The 14,692-nt window shown below is 44.9% G+C and overlaps 1 protein-coding gene across 1 annotated transcript in view; it reads right to left on the bottom strand.

The window, feature by feature from the left end:
* The window catches only part of LOC124722728 (WSC domain-containing protein 1-like), a 158,350-nt gene extending 145,086 nt beyond the window's left edge, over window positions 1-13,264 (bottom strand). Inside the window, exon 1 of the mRNA XM_047247869.1 lies at window positions 13,033-13,264. Within this exon, the coding sequence (XP_047103825.1) occupies window positions 13,033-13,264 (232 nt within the window). The remainder of the gene's footprint in view (window positions 1-13,032) is intronic.
* Window positions 13,265-14,692: the final 1,428 nt, after the last annotated feature.

Below are 14,692 nucleotides of genomic sequence, written 5' to 3'. Positions count from 1 at the left end.
ATGGCAATGCCACTGTGTCCGAAGTCCTACAGATATACGATGGATACTCCTGAAAAACCGAGCAATGAAAGAAATAAAAAGAGGTGGAAGGTGATACACCAGACCCAGGAAAATTGAAATGTATTATACAACTGTTAATTTGCAAACAAGGCCTAGTGATCCTGAGACTTAGGCGCAAATTGGCTTGATGCCTGTTTTTCCGGAATATAAAGAAATAGTGCATTTGTTTATTTCTGTGCATGTGTTTCTGCTTTTCTTGCTCAAAAATGGTTCAAATGGCTCTGTGTACTATGGGACTTCACAACTGAGGTCAACAGTCCCCTAGAACTTAGAACTACTCAAACCTAAATAACCTAAGGACATCACACACATCCATGCCCGAGGCAGGAGTCGAACCTGCGACCATAGCAGTCGTGCGGTTCCGGACTGAAGCGCCTAGAACCGCTCGGCCACAACGGCCACCGCTTTCCTTGCAGATAATCTGTTAACAGTTCTGTAAATCTGAATGTTGTTTGTGTACCTAATGCACTTTGGCACATAGCAGACGTTTAAACGGCAGATAGGGCCCGATAGTATGGTGAGAGCATTCCGTACTACGCACATCACCAAGATCAGACCGTATTTATCACGTGACTTCAGTGCAACACTGTTTCTTTGCAGTTTGCTATACTACCAGATCTTCGATATTGTACGTAACTGACCTGTTTCTAGACGTTTATTTATTAGTAACAGCAATTATGAATAACTGTTGCTGCAGTGATTGCCAATCGAAGTCCGACAAATGAGGAAAAATTAGTTTACACAGATATGGATCACCATGAGCTACTAGAAGGTGTTATTTATAGACACAGTATGACGAAAATTCAGAAAATATTATTTGTGCTACTGCATGTGCATATACAGTGTGGTTACAACTAAACTTTGGTTGCTTATGAGGTCTCCATTAAAAACTAGTGATCTTATAACAATGAAACTTTGTGGAAACATCCAAAAGCACACGATGAAGAGAAATAACGCATGACCTATTGAAAGAATCAAATTTTAATTTCCACATGAATGAATAACATTTGTTAGTTTAGTACCATTTTATATTCCAGGCCACAAACGTTGCTAAGTGTGAGGACAATCTGCATCCACGACAACATTTAACCCAACTTAAGTTACCATTTCACGGATGTTCGCACCAGTTTTCGAAAAGTGGACCACGGAACGTTCAGCTGTTGTGACGCAACTCTTGAACTGCTTGAATATTTCGTCCAGCATTTTCAGCCACGGCAACAGTAACTTCATCAACAGTTTGTTCCGCAACTGGCCGTCGGCCTCTTCCAGGAGCAAGTCCCAAAAATTCACTTAATTCAAACTTTTGAATCATGTTCTTCAACCCCAGTGCTGAAAGAGGATCTCTCCATAAATATTTACTGCATTGATACTCTCGAAGAGCAACAGTATTGCTGCTGTTTTGATAAAACAGCTTTACGAATAAAGCCCTGTTCACATTCTTCATGCCATGTAAACTGTCTGTAACTTTAAAGCACAGTTATACTTGTGTTTCAACCCTAGGTCACCGGACCAGTACCGGCTCCTAACGAAAAGCGATGACACTAACCTTGCAAACAACGTAAATCCTGCAGCGCACTATCTGATAATCATTCCTGTAGAGTTGGTACCTACACGGTTAATACAAAGGCGTGCTGAAAAGTAATTCATGCGAATTTTTTATGTGTAAACTCTTAAAGTTTTTCAAAATCAAACAAATATTTTTAATATTCTACCTCTTATTCTTCATGTCTATTTATTTGCTGCCCTCTGCCGCTGGAAAGGCCGTATTATAGCGTGTAACATGGAGGTGTGAAACGTAACTATGTAGGTGCGTGAGAAATAGCGGGGCAGTAATGGAGTTTCGAATTCGAAGTATTCGTCCATACATGGAGCATCGTTTCCTTCAGCATGAAAATGCTGGACCCTGCACGAGCGCTATGACATCTGCAATAATCAATCCGACGCCTTTGGCTCATTTTCATCGATCATCCTTCATTTAGCCCCGACTTGGCCTCATCCGATTTTCAGCTATTCCCAAACTTCAGGAACACGTTCCAGGACTTCACTTTGATGGTGATGAAGCAGTGCAACTGGAGGTGAGATTGAGACTCCGTCAACTACGCTAAACACTCTGCAATAACGTTATCAACAGACTAGTCTCTCGCTGGGACAAATGTGTTCGTCGCCAGGATGACTATGTTGAGAAATAAATATATAGAAATGAAGAATGAAGATGTAGAATGTTAATAACTTTTGTTAGATTTTAAAAAGTTTAAAAAAATCGGAGGCAATAGTTTTCACCACGCCCTCGTACTTTTGAGTGTATGCTGATTCAAGTAGCGAAAGTCGAATTATAACCGCCTGTATTGACGAGACAAGAGTTAGATCAGTTCGAAGTAGGTAGAATGCCTGCTGTCTATCAGTTGAATTTCGAGTATAGTTCATCTCTATATATATCAGTGAAATGGGTGGGTGTGGGGCCACGCACGCTCAAATATCTCTTGTCATGGGGAGGAGAAGTAGGCCATTATTACCATGAACCATGATAATAGGCTCTCCACTCGTAAAAATGTCTCAATCAGTTTAGAGACTTCAGAACCGTATACGCGGGAAATAGAAAGTATCACACTTGAGTTTGAAATCACCATGGAAATTTGCTCGGAATTATCTGTTATTCATGAAAATGAGCAGTCCATTAAACAAAAGCACATCACACTGAACTTGAACTATAGTCTCTAAGCAGCGCTGTAGTATGCATCACAGATCACTGGTGCAGAGGTGATGAATTGCAGCATAAAGTGCTGTCACCTTATGAATGGTGAAGTTGCTGCAGTAGGGCTACCTTAGAGGATAGGGGATCATGTATCTATATCAGAGATGCCAAACATTTTGGTGGAAGAGATGAGCTGACCACTATTTGAGTTTATAAACAATTTCAGTTGTCAGCCATTCTAGTAACAAAGCTAGTTGTCTGCAAGCAGTCAGTTATTCTGAGTGTTTACCGCTCACCTAGTGGTAATGTGGATACTTTCTTCAACAAATTAAGTGAAAACATGGAAAGAGTCTCAGTCCCAAAAAGTAACGGAATAATAGGCGAAGACATGAATGTTAACGCAGGTGATGAGAGCGACATTTGTAATAACTTCGAAAACATTTGGAGCACCTCTGGAGTGGCACGAATGGTAAACACTGGTACGAGGGTTTCAAAAAGATGAGTGTCAATAGACCATGTGCTTACGGATACAGACAGAAAATATTGTAAAGTAATTATATGTGATCTTGTAATTTCGGATCATTACTGTCAGATAAAAAGACAGGCTTAGTGAAAGCTGCAAAACATTCATGAGATACGCGCTTTTTCGAGGTCATTGGCAAATCAGACTTGGGAAGAACTGTGTACCGAAAGAAGTGTAGATGCTAATTTCTCTAAATTTCGTACTGCGTTTCAATTAATTTTTCATTTGACAATTCTAAATGTAGCCATTTATACTGCAGCAGCCAAGCAAAATAGGTGGATGACTGCGAGTATTAGAAATTCCTCACAGGTTCTTAAGTTTCTCAGTTTTTTGGAAAAGCGCTGCACTGATCCACAGTTGCTTGGGTACTACCACAGGCATAAGAAGTATACAGGGGGTACGGCTTGTAGCAAAGAACTGTTCGACGTAAAAATAATACGAGGCCTGTTCAGAAAGTAAGCTCCGATTGATTGCCAAATTGAAACCACAGTGAACATCAGAAATGTTTTACTTGTAACAATTAGCTACACCTTTCAGCTACTTCTCTACGTAGTCGCCGTTCTGACTTAGACTTTTGTCATAGCGTTGTACCAACTTTTCAATAGCCTCATCATAGAAGGCAGCCGCCAGTGCTTTCCGCCAATTCTCCACGCTGGCCTACACCTCGTTGTCTGTGTCAAAATGTTGTCTTCAAAGACAGCAGTTCATGTGACCAGAGATGAAACTCAGGGGGAGACAATTGCGGACTGTATTGTGGGTAATCTCACATTTCCATTTGAAAACGATGCAGGAGCATCTTCATTGCCCCTGCAGAATGCGGCTGAGAATTGTCTTGAAGAAGAAACAGCACGACAGTTATGTAATGTTAGCTGCATAGCTTCAGGCGAAATTTCTCACCAGGCCCTTGTACTTGGCGGCAGACACTATTTTCTAGACATCTTTACGCACTCACTGCGAGCTCAGAAATGAGAAGAGCGACGTGATGCTAACTGGGGTTATACTAGAGACACTACCCAACACATCTGTGCAAAGCTTTATCGGATTTTCATAGTCGTTTCCATTTCGCGACCGATCGGAGCTTACTTTCTGAACGCCCCTCGTATATAACACAGGAAAAAAAGCAAAGTTGGGTGGGATGTTATAAAACAAGAAACCTGAAGAGACAGAAGTATAATAATATACAAATCATAGAACGGGTGGAATAATAGAGTGGCCTCGGCAATTAGCAAATTTTTTAAATGATTATTTCTCTGGTGTAATGTGGAAGCTGCAAAAAATTCTTCATAAGACACATGTAGTATCCACAATGAGTCACACTGCAAGCACAATGATACTGTTTCCCACAGCAAAACTTCAGGTTACCAAGACACTACAACAATTAAAAAAGTAGATGCCAGCAGGCATAGATGAGATTCCTGTCTCTGTTCTGAAGGCGTGCATATATAGCATACAAGCCCCATTAACAAACACAATAATTTACTCCTTTAGATGAGTTGTTTTCTCAGAGTATCTACAACATGCATGAGTGGTCATCTTACTAAAGAAAGGTAACGCGAAAAACACTGAAAATTACAGGCCAGCTTCGCTTCTGACTTCATTCTCAAAAATAGTAGAAGATTTCATGAAAGAGATGGTTCAAATGGTTCAAATGGCTCTGAGCACTATGGGACTCAACTGCTGAGGTCGTTCGTCCCCTAGAACTTAGAACTAGTTAAACCTAACTAACCTAAGGACATCACAAATATCCATGCCCGAGGCAGGATTCGAACCTGCGACCGTAGCGGTCTTGCGGTTCCAGACTGCAGCGCCTTTAACCGCACGGCCACTACGGCCGGCATGAAAGAGATGGCGATAAGTTACTTGAGTAAATAAAACCTCTTTAACGAAGCACAGTTGGTGCTGTGTAGATCTGGTACAACCAACAACGGTCTTTAGGAGTCGAACTGCAGTCTGCAGCGGAAAGACTTACAGGTAAATGCAAACAAACTCAATAGTTGCTCAGTGTGCAAGTGTAGGCGTCGTATGTTTTGAACCTTTTCCTCAAAAATTAAAGCATTTTTAGAAAAGGAGATTTCTCTCTGATAAAAGTCTACAATGCAGTTGAAACTGGCTTGTTTTAGAAGTCCATCCCCGACAACTCAGAGGCTAGCGGGACACAGAGTTCAACATTTTGCGTGATCCAGTGTTCCACACCTTCAACGTGTTTAGGAAAACCTCACTCAGCCCGCTAAAAGCTGAAGGCTGCTGATTGCCTAATGCTTCTGACGATACCAGTTTCAGTAATACGAGCATCTTAAGGTGACCTACACATACACTGAAAACATCAATCTAAATATAAACGAAAGATTTTACCAAACGTATTGTCTTTGTCATAAATTCATACTGAATTTTATTTTTGCTGCGAAACTTACGAGACGAGATCTTTGAAGCCGAAAATACAAATATCTCACAGTAATATTGTAAAACTTTGTCATTTCACTCGCAGAAACTGTGTTAACGTATCAGACTATGGCAGTATATTGTTTGGTACATACGAATTATTTCCTATAAACGTCTCATTTGCTACTGCAACATCAAAGAAGAATTGGAAATTGTGTTCACCACTGTAACACTAACGTGAAAGAGTGACAAACTGCCTGTTCACTTCTGTTTCGGTTTCTTCGGCCGACATTTGTCTCACGATATTTCTGACGTTTCGCCTGCACGAATGGCTGGCATTGTCAGAGCTTCATCCTCCACTGCTAGTGGTGGACTGGTACCGAGCTCACGGCCGCAGGCTATATGTAATTGCCGCGCCAACGTCCAAGGGCTTCCCCGCCGTCATTTCCGGTGCTGTTCTCCATTTGCTACCTGCAAAGGTCGTTCGCTGCAGCACGGGAATCCCGGATCGGTTGACCTTGAGGCTTTCTTCTTTCTTTAAGCTATTCTATATAGCTGCTCTGAACAAGCGGGTGTCATAGCTCTTCTCTACACTCAGAACGTCCGTGTCGGCGAATTTTACTATGTGGTCGCCCTCACACAGCGTGTGCTCTGCCACGGCCCATTTCTCCACCTGCCCCAACCTCCAATGTTGCTTATGTTCTGTTATCCTGGTGTTGGTTGAGCGTCCAATCATTCCAACATAAACGTTTCCGCATTTGCATGGCATGCGTATACTACTGGGCTTGCAAGTGGATATCTTTTCTCCTTTCCCGATCTGTCACACTTTCTTTTTCGGTTTGTAAATAGTCTTCATGCCGAGTCTGTACGTTACTCTGGAATTGTACAGCAGAAAGGCCGTACCCGACGCTTCTTTTTCCGATGTCTCACTTCGCGAAGTGTTTGACTATTGTACATCTAACATAACTTGTGGAGAACCCATTGCTTCTCAGAACACTTTTTAGATGTTGCATTTCGCGTTTCAGGTGCTGCGGTTCACATATTAGTCTTGCTCGCGTTGCGAGCGTATTAGTCATACCTATTTTCCGGCTCGGGTGGTGATTTGACAGTTTATGTAGGTATTGGTCTGTGTGCGTCGGTTTTCGATAAACGCTGTGTCCCAGGTTTTCATCATCCCTTTGTGACCAGGGCATGTAGAAATGGTAGTTGTTTGTCCTTTTCTACTTCCATGGAAAATTTTGTGTTAGCAAGGAGGCCGTTCAAGTGCCTTAGGAAGTCACCGACGTGTTCCTTACCATGACTCCACACAACGAAGGTATCATCGGTGTATCTGTAGCACACTTTAGGTTTGCAAGGTGCCAAGTCTAGTGCCTGTGCTGCCCTACGGTTACGGTATCGTAGAGTCACTATCGCCGTTTCCGTAGGACAGTTCCAAGTGGTTAATGTCAATTACCATTTGACGGTAGTATTACTGAGTCCATATACAGGGTGGTTATAACTAAAATGCGGCTAATAACGCAGGGGTGTAATCATTGTATGGCAGCGAAACGTGGTCGATATGCTAATGTGTTAATGGAGCACCGATTTACGATGGAAAAAATAGTCACAATTTCAGCTACCAGGTGCACGTCCGGTGCTGTGAATGCAAGAAAGATGATTAGAAATTTTTTCGTGTGTAGTGGATTAGGAACGGGTTGGGAGCAATAAAGGTGAATCAAGTTATCACTGGAGATGTCTACGAGATGCAGTATCCGTAAAACGACGTGATCAACAGTCGTTTACAGCAGTTCCGATGGAATCTCAACAACGTGTTCCTGTATACTGGCTTTCAGATCAGGTAGAGACCGAATGTGTTGCCGGTAAACAAGTTTTTCTTTTAGATATCCCCAAAGTCAAAAGTCACATGTATTCATATAAGGTGGTCATGCAGCCCACGCATATGGAAAACCCGTAGAGATAAGACGTTCGTGGAATGTTACGTTAAGAAAATCTTTCACTGGACGAGCGACATGTGGTGTTGCCCCATCTTGCATTAAAACATTGGTTTCCAAACAGTTTCGCTCTTCCAAATCAGGAATGACATACTGCGCGAGGAGGTACCGATAACGCGCAGACGTTACGGTACGCTTGGTGGTGGTGGTTAGTGTTTAACGTCCCGTCGATAACGAGGTCATTAGAGACGGAGCGCAAGCTCGGGTTAGGGAAGGATTGGGAAGGAAATCGGCCGTGCCCTTTCAAAGGAACCATCCCGGCATTTGCCTGAAACGATTTAGGGAAATCACGGAAAACCTAAATCAGGATGGCCGGAGACGGGATTGAACCGTCGTCCTCCCGAATGCGAGTCCAGTGTGCTAACCACTGCGCCACGTACGGTACGCTTGACTGGTTCTCTGGGTGTATTGTTTTCAAACAAGAACAGATCTAGAATAAAGGTGTTTGTGCACCCACACCACACCGTGACATACGGCGAGTGCAGTGGCTGTTTGTGCACAACACACTACCCCAAATTCGACAGTTGTGTATTCAATGCATTCTGTGGTGTAAAATGTAATTCGACACTCCATAGAATACTGCCCCGCCACATGTTATCAACGTCGACCAGTGCCAGGAACTGAAGAATAAATTCATAACGTTGCTGCGGATGAAGGGTTTTCAGTTACTGCACCGTCTGGATCTTGTACGGATACAAAAAAAAAAAAAAAAAAAAAGAAGGCTCTGTACAGTATGGGACTTAACTTCTGAAGTCATCAGTCCCCTAGAACTTAGAACTACTTAAACCTTAGCAACCTAAGGACATCACACACATCCATGCCCGAGGCAGGATTCAAACCTGCGACCGTAGCGGTCCCGTGGTTCCAGACTGTAGCGCCTAGAACCGCTCGGCCACACCGGCCGGCGTACGGATACCAGTATTTTCGACAGCGATTATGTTCACTGACGTTATGGCTTGTCAAATGACAGCGTGGATGTCATACTGTCGTACAGACAGTATACAGTGCCAGATTTGCAACTGGTGGCCAAGATTCTTTAAAGTTTTTCCGTCGTAAATCTACATTAACGTGTCTACCAAATTTCACCGCTATACGATAGTTACAACCCACACTGGACCTCCGTGAGAGACTGCACGTTAACTGTAACCACCTGGTAGTGTTGTTGCGATACGGACAGTTTCTAAAAGTGACATGACAACGTTTTACCTGTTTAACATTAATATTTTTATCTTTCCTGACTGCAAGAATTTTCACTGTTAAGCTTCGCTCAAAAAGGAAACGTTGGTGATTATTTATGATAAGAACAACCTGTTAAATAAAACTTTATGTTCACTTATATACATTCATGGTAAGTATAGATCGCCAGACGACGGTCATGTCCTTGGAACCTGGTTCAACAAATAAAGTAGGGACTAAAGCAGCATTTGGCTGAATAAAACGAAGTATATTAAAGAGCTCCTCTAATTTGTATTTAGCTACAGGGTAGCTCAAAAAGAATGAATAGATTTCAGTTGTTTACTACAGAGAAACTATGACAGATAGAAACGCATGGTTCACGTTATTGAACAGAGGAACTTTCAAAGTTTTATGTTCGCACAGATACTACACCATATACTCAGCATGAGCACCATGCGTTGCTCGATAAACGTCGAAACTGCGGTCCATTTCGACATGTGGGCCAGTCTATAAGAACTGTTGCCGATCGCTGTGTGGAACATCAGCGTCACCTGAAATACAGGTATCTAGAAAAATCAGCGGTGGCTTTTTTCTTCTTTTTTCTTTATTGTCATTTTGATACCTTACAAAAAAGGTAGGCCGGCAGCGGCCTATTTACGCCGGTCTTGTTCAATAGGAAAGACACACAGTACAACAGGAATACAGAAAAACAAACATACATAGAGGACAAAAACGGGAGAAAACATAGTAAAAATAAGCGAAGTCGTTCACCGATGTAGTGCTCGAATAAAAAAGACGTTCAACACTGCACACAACGGAAAATTACAGAATGTCACACATGAACAGAGGAGCTCGGACTGAGAGACACTGCTTCACTGACGGGACGACAAACACCAGCACTGCGGCGACGATCTCCGGCGCACGAAGACGCACAGTCCACACAAAAAAGCCAGGGGCCTGCCAGAGAGAAGAGGTGAGGGTAGGAAGGTGAGGGGGACGGGGTTGATGCCAGTGGGAGAGAAGAAGGGAGGGGGAGGGGAGAGGGTAGGGAGGTGCGTGGAAGCCCAGTGAGGTGGGGAGGGGGGGAAGGGGAGGGAGGGAGGAAGAGAGGGGGAGAGAAGAGAAAGAGAGTGCCCTGGAGGTAAAACACAGGGGGAGGAAGGGGAGGATCGAAGTTGGTAGAAGGGGTAGATGGAGGGGATGAGGACATCATCAGAGAGGGGGAGTTGGCAGAAGTCACTGTGAGCAAGGGTGTGGAGTGTGGAGAGATGGAGAGTGGGTGGGATGTGGGAGTACAGGCGCGGCAGCAGATGGGAGTGGGAAAGGATGGGAGAGACAAGCAGGTGAGGAGGATCAAGTTTGCAGGAGGTGTAAAGGTTCTGTATTCGTTCGAGGAAAAGGAGTAGGTATGGCAATGGAATTAAGTCATACAGGATCCACGTGGGGGCAGATGCAATAGGTGAGGCAGAGCGCATGGCGTTCCAGGATTTGAAGGGATTTGTAGAAGGTAGGAGGGGCGGCGATCCAGGGCATTACAAAGGATAGGATGGTTGAGGGATTTATAGGTGTGGAGGACAGTGGAGGTGTCCAGACCCCATGTGCAGCCAGAAAGGAGCTTGAGGAGGTGGAGTCGGGAGTGTGCCTTGGCTTGGATTGTCCGGAGATGGGGGGTCCAGGAGAGACAACGGTGAAGGGTGATGCCAAGGTAATTGAGGGTGGGGGTAAGGGTAATAGGACGGCCGTAGATCGTAACATAAAAATCAAGGAGGCGGAAGGAAGGGGTCCGCCGTGTAAAGAAAGCAGAGAAGAGGGGAGAGGACGGAACCTTGGGGCACACCAGCGAGGGGGTAGAAGGTGTAGGAATCCGTGTTATGGATGGTGACATAGGAAGGACGGTGGGAAAGAAAGGAGACGATCAGGCGGACGTAGTTAATAGGAAGGGCAAAGGTTTGGAGCTTGAAGAGGAGACTGGAATGCCATACACGGTCGTAGGCACGTTCAAGGTCGAGGGAGAGGAAGATGGTGGAGTGGTGGGAGTTGAGTTGTTTGGAGAGGGGGTGAGCGAGGTGAAGGAGAAGGTCATCGGCAGAGAAGGATGGCCAAAAGCCACATTGGGTAGCGGCAAGGAGGCGATGTTGGTGGAGATGCTGGTGGACGTGTCGGGTGAGGATGGATTCCAGGACATTGCTGAAGACCGAGGTAAGGCTGATGGGACGGTAGGAGGAGACAGCAGAGAGCGGTTTTTCGGGTTTGAGGAGCATCAGGATCCGGGAGGTTTTCCACAGGTCGGGGTAGAAGCCGGTGGACAAGACCACATTATAGAGTCTGGCCAGGGTGAAGAGGAAAGAGGCGGGAGCTTCATGGAAGTGACGATAGGTAACACGGTCGTGACTGGGAGCGGCGTTGCGTTTCGTGAGGAGTGTAGATGTGATATCTTGAGTAGTGATCGGGGTATTAAGTTCGGTGTCTTTAATGTTGTCTAAGTACTGGAAGCCAGGAGCGAGTGGAGGGACAGAGGTGTCAGTTAGATCGTGGATATCAGAGAAGAGAGAGTAATCGAACTGCGGATCGTCAGGGAGGGTAAAGATATCGGAGAGATAAGAAGCAAAATGGTTGGCCTTACTAAGGTTATCAGGAAAGGGGTGGTCATCGTGATGGAGAGGGTAGTAGGGGGGGGGGGGTTTAGATCCGGTAAGGCGGCGGAAGGTTGACCAGTACTCAGACGAGTTGATAGGTAGGTAAAAATGGCTCTAAGCACTATGCGACTTAACATCTGAGGTCATCTGTCGCCTAGACTTAGAACTACTTAAACCTAACTAACCTAAGGACATCACACACGCCCATGCCCGAGGCAGGATTCGAACCTGCGACCGTAGAAGCAGCGCGGTTCCGGACTTAAGCGCCTAGAACCGCTCGGCCATAGTGGCCGGCTGATAGGTAGGGTAGCATTAAGACGGGTGGATGTCTGTCGCCAGTCCCGGCGTTTCTTGGCCGCGAGCAAGTTTCGGGCGTGTCGTTGGACAGCGGTGGCTGAGCACAGTTTGTTAAATAAACATAAGATTCTATTCGATGAATGAAGAATACTTGCTCACTCTTCAAACTATTGGGACTCTGTCATCAAGGAAGCAGTTCAAATGTGAAAATAATTTCAACAGAGACTCCGGATATGCACTCAGAAATGCATGGAAGCGTGCAGTTGATAAAGAAAGGCGCAGAGGGAGACTTCTTACATTCCTCGCAGTTCTCCACCTGTTGCGATGGATGGCGCTGTAAGCAACGCTGGATAAAGCATGCAAACAAAATCTATGGACATAGAGGCCGCCACCTCTGTACGTGCCGTTTTCACCGTGACGTCATCCAGCCACTGAGAAGCCGTCCACTGCTTATAAAAGTGGAAGAGTTACCGGTCCACGACAGTCAGTTTTACCCCTGACGAAGATGACGGAGGTAGTCATCGAAAGCTCGGGATTTTATCCAAATCTGACGCGGCAAGTAAACCGAGAACTTTTTACGCCAGCAGTCCACATCATTTCACCCATGAATCAACAGTTCCGTGTTTGTCGAATCGAAAGCTTCAACAATCCGATTTCGCAGCTCTTGAATATTAGCTACCATCGCCGGGACGAAATCTCCGTATTTTATGGTCCCCCATAGAAACAATAATCTGAAGATATGAGGTCTGGTGACCATGGAGGCCAAAAACAACGAGGAAGGTCTTGTTGTCGAACCTACAAAATCATTTTTCTCATGAAAGTAATTACAACAGTCCAGGCGGAAAGGCACATTTATTCAGAAGTTTCACATCATTACATGATCATCTTCAGAGTTAGACATTTTGATGGACAATGACTGTGTATGGAGCAGGAACCACTGAATGACGGCAGTGAATTGATTTTTTGTCTTGTGGTGTAGTCGCCGTGTTGCTACAAACAAACAATGTCGCTGCTGTGTCAAAAGTCTGAACATTCCTCTATCAAGTGACATTAGCAATGTTTTTCTATCATTTATAGTTCATCAATAATAAACAACCGAAGTTTGTTCTTTCTTTTTGAATCACCTGATACTACATATTTTTAGCTCCAGATAACTGTTTTATAAGTCATTCCTATACTTGAAATTCTAGTACTTAGGAGCAGAACTCACCCCATTTAGTACGAAATCATGAGATTTCACCGTATTATTTACTCTTTTCAGCTAACTGATATGCTTACCTTTGCTAATGATCTGGCGGTCAGTGTAGACGGAGCCAGTGAAGACGCCGGACGCGGTCTCGATGAGGTAGCGGAGCCAGGTGTTGCCGCTGCCGGGAAAGGAGACGAGCGCAGTCATGGGCAGCGAGCGCGGCCTCGCGAAGTGCACCTGGAAGCGCGCGCACTCGGCCGAGAACGGCCACGGCGAGAAGGCGCGCCTGCCGTGGTCCAGCGCTGGCCCTGCCACAAACATCCGTCTCTTCTCTCAGCAGTCCTGCTGTGTTTCCTGGGGCGCTCTTATTAATCGTATTTGTTCACAACTGCGCTTTCGGACCATTATGCCATTCTTAACAGCCAGCTGTACGATCATACATTGTTTGAGGCAAAGGAAAGGGAGACAACGGCTGCTAGAAGTTAGGTTAGATTAGGTTGTATGGAGACAAGGTGGGCAGGGGTCGAATCCCGAGCACTGCCCATGATGCCCCCCTGCCCCCCCCCCCCCCCACTCACCCTGCCTGCTACCGCCTGTCACTGGCCCCTCACAAGGTACTGACCTTTTGTTCATTTTTTATTTTTATTACGAGGACTGTTCGGAAAGTAAGGTCCGATCGGTCGCGAAATGGAAATCTCAGCGAAAATCAAAAATGCTTTATTTGCAAGAGTTAGCTACACTTTCCAAATACAGGGTGGCGCACGAAATGTGTTACCATTATCTTTTTGAATATAAACTTTATTATCAATACAATCTGAAGGGAACATATACTACAATGAAGAGCCGTCCATGGAGATTTGTTATAACTCAGCACATGCTCAATATGTCCACCATTTCGTTTCCTAACTTCCTTCAAACGAACAATGAAGTTAGTGATTACCCTACGGCACACGTCTTTCGTAATTTCACTGCAAGCTTGAAGAATAAGTCTTCTGAGCTCCATTAAATCACGTGGACGTTTCGGGAAATTTTTTCCTTTAGGTACCCCCCCCCCCCCCCCCCAAAAAAGACATGGATTGAGGTCAGGACTATTGGGGGGCCAATTTTGTCTGTCATTGAAGCGACCTGGAAACCTGAGTGAAATGATCCGCATGTCGAAATGCTCGTGTAAAACCTCCAGCACAGTGTTTGCAGTATGTGGCCTTTCTCCATCTTGCATGAAGCACTGCGTGCTGAAGGGCAAGGCAGTAGCAAGAAGCTGTGGAATGAAGCTATTGCGAAGCATGCTCAAATAACGCTCGCTGTTCATAGTTTCTTCAAAGAAAAAGTCCGTGACTGGAAATTGCTGCACACGCTGTAATCCTCGAAGCATAATGTTGTCGTTCATGAAGCACTTGTGGGTTTTCAGTAACCCAAAAGCTTACATTTTGTTTGTTAACCACACCGTCTAAATGAAAATGCGCCTCGTCTGAAAACCAAACGTTGTTGAGAGTATCTTCCCTATCCTCCGCCCACTGACCAAACAGTAGTCTGTGCTGCTTGTGTTCTTCAGTGAGCTTCTGTGCACAGGTCATATTGTATGGGTACATATGGAGGTTACTTTTAAGAATGCATTGAACGGAGCGTCTGGATATTCCCAGTTGCACTGTTGCCTTTCTAAACGATTTCCCGGGACTTCTCTTTACAGCAGGCAACGGCCTTGCCGCAGTGGGTACACTGGTTCCCGTGAGATCACCGAAGTTAAGCGCT

This window comes from Schistocerca piceifrons, chromosome X (assembly GCF_021461385.2).
Source record: "Schistocerca piceifrons isolate TAMUIC-IGC-003096 chromosome X, iqSchPice1.1, whole genome shotgun sequence".
In the NCBI taxonomy this organism is placed as follows: Eukaryota; Metazoa; Arthropoda; class Insecta; order Orthoptera; family Acrididae; genus Schistocerca; species Schistocerca piceifrons.
Note: the sequence above shows the minus strand (reverse complement) of the source record. Positions and strands in the feature narration are given on the sequence as shown.